Source organism: Budorcas taxicolor, chromosome 5, assembly GCF_023091745.1.
Source record: "Budorcas taxicolor isolate Tak-1 chromosome 5, Takin1.1, whole genome shotgun sequence".
Taxonomy (NCBI): Eukaryota; Metazoa; Chordata; class Mammalia; order Artiodactyla; family Bovidae; genus Budorcas; species Budorcas taxicolor.
Genome location: NC_068914.1, coordinates 76088748 through 76095606, shown reverse-complemented (window position 1 = coordinate 76095606; position 6859 = coordinate 76088748). Strand labels below are relative to the sequence as shown.

Here is a 6859-nt window from a genome sequence, read left to right as displayed (position 1 = left end):
GGAAGACTGTCCCCCAATCTTCAGAATTTCTCAGCTGGAATAGACTTTAGAAACCATCTAGTTTTCTTGATTTGGTTTTTTTTTTTTTTTTTTTTTTTGGTAAGAATGTCAAGTGAATTATCCATGAACTTACAGAGGAAGGTCTTGTGCCATCATCAGCTGTCACAATACCTCTGTCAATCATGCAAACATGCATCATGGACTACCAGCCAGATGGCCAGCCAACGTGTTTATTGCTTGCTCACTATACCAGTGAGCCTTCCTGTGCTTTGAACTCCATTCTTTTTGGAACTGGAAACCGTACTTCTCAGTGCACTGGTGGCTATTTCCAACTCCCTTTGTTTCCTTCTCCAATCTCAATAATCTCTTTTTTCTCTCTTTCCTCTCTAAGTTTGATTCTCTATACTCTTCCTTCCCACTGTCTCCACCTTAGCCAATAGATTATTGCCCTGAGCTGGAAAGGGTTGATGAGGTCTGACATGGCAAGGCTGCCTCTGTCCTGGGTCAGCCCTGAAACTTCTTCATGACACTTCATCCCCAGTAATGCTCCAAGACTCATAGCACACTGGAATATTCTTTTCTGTTCTTGTGCCTCTGAAGGGAATCTCTAATGGTCCATGGAAGTTGGCAACACAACCAGAGTCACTGTGTTTGTTCTCCAAGGACTATCCAACAACCCTCAGATCCAGGTAGTACTCTTTGTAACATTCCTGGTGATTTACCTCCTGACCCTCACAGGGAACCTGCTGATGCTGCTGGTGATCAGGACTGATTCCCACCTGCACACCCCCATGTACTTCTTCCTCAGTCACCTCTCCTTCCTGGATGCTTTCTATGCCTCAATCATGGTGCCAAAGCTGCTAAAGAACCTTCTTTCCAACTGGAAGACTATATCCTTCTTTGAATGTTTCACCCAGATCTCTTTGGTCATATTTTCTGGGGCCACTGAAGCTTGTCTCCTTTCGGTCATGGCCTATGACCGGTACCAGGCTGTGTGCCGCCCGCTGCTGTATGTTGGGACTATGAACAAGAAGGTGTGTGCTGGCCTGGCAGGAGCCTCCTGGGCCATAGGAATGGGGACTGGCCTGCTTAACACTATCCTCCTGGCTCAGCAGGATTTCTGTGGCCCCAACCTCATCCGCAGTTTTGCCTGTGAGCTTCCTCCAATGCTCCTGTTAGCCTGTTCTGACCCCTACATTAGCATTGCCTCCATCCTGACCACCTTGGTGGTCCTGGGCCTTGGTTCTCTTGTCCTATTGGTGGGTTTCTTACACCTGTATTATCCTGACAGCCCTGGGGATCAACTCTGCCACAGGTTGGAACAAGATCTTCTCTACCTGTTCATCTCATTTTCTTGTGGTCACCACTTTTTATGGTTCAGGAATTTTCAGGTACGTCATTGCTATACCTTTGAATGTAAATGTGGGATATTTTTCACACTAAGTAAACTTTCTCTGTAGACAGAGCATTGCAGAGTAGCAGGAAAACAATTGTGCTAGAATCAGTAGGCCTAGATTCTAGTTCTGGCTCTGTTCCTGATGTGTGAATTATTTTTAAAAATCCATTTTCTTTCTGAGGCCTCAATTGTCTACTCTGAAAAATAAGTTAATACAAGGAGTCAAGACTTTCTTACTTTCATTAACCTATGATTTTCAGAGTCATCAAAAGAAAATCACAGGGCCTCTGGTAGACATTTATTCAGTGCTAGACAAGAAAATAAAATAAAATACATCATCTTGAAACAGATGCCATTTCTCCTTCTTTCTGGAAGTTCATGTCTCCACAGATTATTTCTGGTTTATTTATTAGGCATCTACTATACAATAGCTCAACTTTAATATGTATTACAACACAGGAGGAATATTATTAATGTCAACTTCTGATAAGAAACCTGAGTTTCAGGAGTAACCAAGTACCTTACAAAAGTTGCCAGAACCAGCTAGGAATGGAACCTAAATATAAACCAAGTCTCCCTGACTCGAAACTGCAAGTTCTTTTCTACCATGTCTCTCTCAAACATAAACAGCTCTAGCTGATGTGTCCTTGCTTCCTAGGAAACAGTAACTAATGGCCTGTGCTCTCTACTAGTGAAATGGAGATGGATTTACACAAATTGCTCTATACTTTTCTCACTTGTTTGTTACTTGGTAAGAAGTGTGGCATGGGAAAAAATAAAGAAAGGTCTAGGAGAGCTCATCTGAGCCTGAGGACAAATCTCTGCAGCTCTCTTTGTCTCAGCTTCCTCATTTGCCACAAGGGGGTACAAGATTTCTCCTACCTACTTCACAGATATGTTAGGAGGGATAATTTAAAAATTAAAAAATGACAGTAAAATGAATACCTTTTTTAATCAAGCACAGCAAACCCAAAAAGAACATTTCAATGATAATGGCACAATTGCAAAAAAAAAAAAAAAATTAATGTTTCTTTGGAAAATACTCTCAGTAACACTTAACAAGTTACATTCAAACTTTTAATCTTACTCTTTTGGATTCATATCTCAAGCTAAACACAAAATTTTTATATTTCACTTTATTTACAAAGCTTAGCTTGTTTTCTAAGCCAAAGACAAACATACGAAAAAGGACAAAATTTTATTCCACTACACATTATAACAATAATGTGCTATGATTCTGAGGTAACTCCCCATAAATGTTCGGGGAAAATGACAACATTATTTGGACTAGGATATAGTTTTGTAAGGAATAATCATCATATAATGGGAATAAATAGCTGTATATATTAAAAAAAAAGAAAAGGAAAAAATCCTCATATTGTCAACATAATTATTAAGGAAAAGTACTTTGAAAAGTGAAGTGTTACAGAAATGCATGAAATTATTTTTTGTTCTAATCTGTAGCACTTGATATGCTACAGAACTTCCTTTTTCCTTGGGGCAGCTCCTATAATGTTTTGTATAATTCATCTATGGAGGTGTTTAAAGGCAGAAATGACAGACTTCTCACAGATAATAGTCATCTCTAGATGCTTCTACCAGTGATAGCTGACTCAGCCCTGAGCACCCTCTTTGCAGAGTCTGGGGTGGAATGAACCGTGGCTGCCAACATCATTGTGGCCACTGTCCTGAGCTCATTTTATTCCTTTGTGCAATTCTCTTCAAGGTACATGACTCCACCTTCTGGCTCAGCCCTGGAGCAAGTGCTATCCTTGCAGTACAGTGTGGTGACCCCACTACTGAACCCCCTTATCTACAGTTTGAAGAACCAGGAGGTGAAGGCAGCTCTAAGGAGGATGCTGACCAGGAAACCCAGGCTTACCTTCTAAGCAAGGCTCTACTGCTTCTTCATAAAAAGAGGAAAAGTCATGGGAAAGAAGAGGAGATGGAGAGAGCTTCATCTCTAAGCTTAGTTATTTAGAGATGTTTTTCAGCAAGAAAAACAGAAGCCTTAGTTCCTCTGACCCCAGTGCCTTCCCACAGTCAAGCAAGATGGGAAAACCTCCACAGAACTAATGGCAGCCATCCATAGAGGACCCAATCACCACACAAGAAAATCTTCTCAATAAACATCTGGATGATCATCAAAAACCAAAAACAGAACCACTATCTATCCAGCAATTCCACTTTTGGGACTATATCCAAAGGAAATGAAAATACTAACTCAAAAAGTTATCTGCACCCCCATGTTCATGGCAGCATTATTTACAATACCCAACACATAGGAAGAAACTAGGTTTCCTTGATGGATGAATAGATAAAGAGGCATGGATAAAGTAATGGAACATCACTCATTCATAAAAAAAAAGAAGAAGAAGAAACTCTACCATTTGTGACAACATGGATGGACTGTGAAGGCATTATTGTGCTCAGTGAAATAAATCAGACAAAGACAGACAAATACAATATGATCTCACTTACATGCAGAACCTAGGGAAAAGCTGAACTCATAGAAAAAGAGATCAGACATGTAGTTACCAGGAGTGGATGGTAGGAGGAAAGTAAAGTAATTAAAAGGTACAAATTTTCAGGGTAAGATAAGTCCTAGGTGTAATGTACAATATGAAGATTGTAGTTAACACCACTGTATGATGTATAGCAAATCTGGTAAGTGAGTAAATCCTAAGAATTTTCATCACAATGAGAAAAGTTTTTACTTTCTTTTTCCGCTTGCTTTTCTGTATATTATATCTTTATGAGATGATGGAATTTTTTTGAGGAATAGAAAAGAGGTTTATTTCACTCAAACTGAGGACTATCACCCAAAAGACAGCCTTTCAGATAACTCTGAGAAAGTGCTCTGTTTAACCATTTTTTTTAGCATAGACATATACCTTACCAGAACACAGAATACCCATCAAAGATGACCTGGGAATATTCTTTCAAGGTTCCAAAAGAGATAGGTTTAGTAAATATCGAGCGAGATAGCAGGACCCTGGTGTCTAGGAAGAGAACCTTATCTTCAAGAGATTAAATATGGATGTCATAACAAGGGAGTTCTTTATCCTTATCTTCAAAACAGACATTCTTTACCTTAACGTTAAAAATCAGACATGCCGTGATGTGGCAGGTTTTTGACAGGCTCTTCAAGTTCACACAAACTTCAGGCTGAACCATGTATAAGGCAAAATGACTCCCTCAAAACTCAACATATGAAATTTTCTCCATCAGAGGGAACTTTCAAGATTTTCCCAGTTAGAAGTTTCAAGATGATAAATATTAACTGAACATATTGCAATACTCATTTATATATGTATATCGAGCCACTCTGCTGTATGCCTTGAACTTATACATTAACGTATGTCAGTTATCTCTCCATAAAACTAGGGGGAAAAAGTAAAGACTATCTTCACAGCTCCACCAGCCATTTCCACAGCCACTGCTTCTCTCTCTCGTTTCGTGCCTGTCCACCCCTCCTCTTTTGTCCTTCCCTCACTCTTTTACTTTTGTCTATGCACAAAGTGGAAATCTGACCACTAGCAAATTTCCCACTTCGTACTGTGAGGGTCCCGTCTTAATACTGAGACCCAACTCCTACTTGGTTCCCACACTGAAAACTACCTGGCAGAATCTAAAGCTCCAGAGTAACCTGGAAAGAAGTGAAATAAAATAAGTGTGTCATCTGTATTTTTCTTAACTAGAAATACCTAAATCAGAACATAACAAATAATAAATCCTGAATAACTATTTGTTGATTAAGGAATGCATGAAGGAATGAATGATCAGTCTGTCTCAGGAGTCCATTCTCTTGCATGATCCTAGGAAATAGGAGGGCATATTTTCCTCTAAAGCATAAGCCCTGAGAGCAAAATCCTGTCTAATGATTCTGTACATAGTCCTATCACTTAATTGGCTCTCAATTAGTGTGTAAAAAAAAAAAAAAGAATGAATGAATGAGAGAGAAGGGAGAGAAGAAACATATGAAAAGAAACATTTAATTTTGTCCAATAAAATTCCTGCCTTCACAACAATATACATGTCAGCAGAAAGTAGCATGAAAGAGAGATCAGGATAGAAAGAGAGAAAAAGAGCCCATATTTTGCGACACCACTGAGGGTCATACTCATAAGAGCTTGCTGAAACACATGCATTTCGTCACCCCAGCCGGAGTCTCTCCACCACCCACCTGAGCCCAGACCATTTGAGATCCCTGACTTAGCTCAAGACTTGTTCCAAGCCTAGAGGAAGGAGAAGCAGTTGGAGAAAGTAAAACAAAAGCTCAGCTACCAGCCCATCTCCCATTCAGCTCCAAAGAGAGCTCCTTGAAAGACAATAGCAGTTGTTCCATCCAAAAACAGACAGGTCTACAACAGCTGAGACCACTTCTATGCCAGCTTCCTGATTTCTATCTGTTCTCGATCCTTTGACCCTTAGACTACGATCTTCTCTGCAACTGCCAGTTTTCTTCAGCAAAGGCCTCTGAAAATCATGGCCTCATATGTGGCACACTAACAGGGGAAATTTCCAAGATGAAGATATTTCTCTATAGAATGAGGCCAGGGCTAGGAGCTGAGCAAAACAGTCCCAGCTTCAGTAGCATTTCTGTTCTGACCTCTTGGTCCTTTACATTTTCCAGAGCATATGCCTTCCTGAGGGTGTCAGTTCAGTCACTCAGTCGTGTCCAACTCTTTGCGACCCCATGGACTGCTCCAGGATTCCCTGTCCATCACCAACTCCCGGAGCCTACTCAAACTCATGTCCATCACGTTGGTGATGCCATCCTACCATCTCATCCTCTGTCATCCCTTTCTCCTCCCACCTTCAATCGTGCCCAGCATTAGGGTCTTTCCAATAAGTCAGTTCTTCGCATCAGGTGGCCAGAGTATTGGAGTTTCAGCTTCAGCATCAGTCCTTCCAATGAATATTCAGGACTGATTTCCTTTAGGATTGACTGGTTGGATCTCCTTGCAGTCCAAGGGACTCTAAAGAGTCTTCTCCAGCACCACAGTTCAAAAGCATCAATTCTACAGTGGTCAGCTCTCTTTATAGTCCAACTCTCACATGCATACACGACTACTGGAAAAACCATAGCTTTGACTAGACAAACAAAGGGCATGAGGGTGTAACTGAGGCAAAATAATAAGCAGATTGTGAGATCAGTGGAGGAATGGCCATTCAATCCTTCCCTCCCACACAACCACACACAGGGATTATTCCTACAACCCTGTAGACTTGGAGGAAAGCCTTTCACCCCATGATTAAGGAGGGAAATGCACACCTCTGAGAGATGTGACACATTGTGTTCAAATTCAGACCAAAGTCATAGGATGAATATCAAGTTATTCCCTGTGACTTATTTTTCATTAAGTATAGGAAAGGGATGCCCTGTCCACCACTTGCCTGACCCTATATGTCCATAAACAGGCTACTGACCCTCCATTAAGGAGCTGCTGGTCTCTGAAA

At 40.7% G+C, this 6859-nt stretch overlaps 1 protein-coding gene across 1 annotated transcript; it reads left to right on the top strand.

Annotated features, from left to right (window-relative positions):
• Positions 1-617: 617 nt before the first annotated feature.
• Positions 618-3285, top strand: LOC128048109 (olfactory receptor 8S1-like). Its single transcript, XM_052640552.1, is given in 3 exon segments — positions 618-1265; positions 1267-1391; positions 3123-3285. Coding segments are annotated over 3 exon segments (936 nt in total).
• The last annotated feature ends 3574 nt before the right edge of the window (positions 3286-6859 follow it).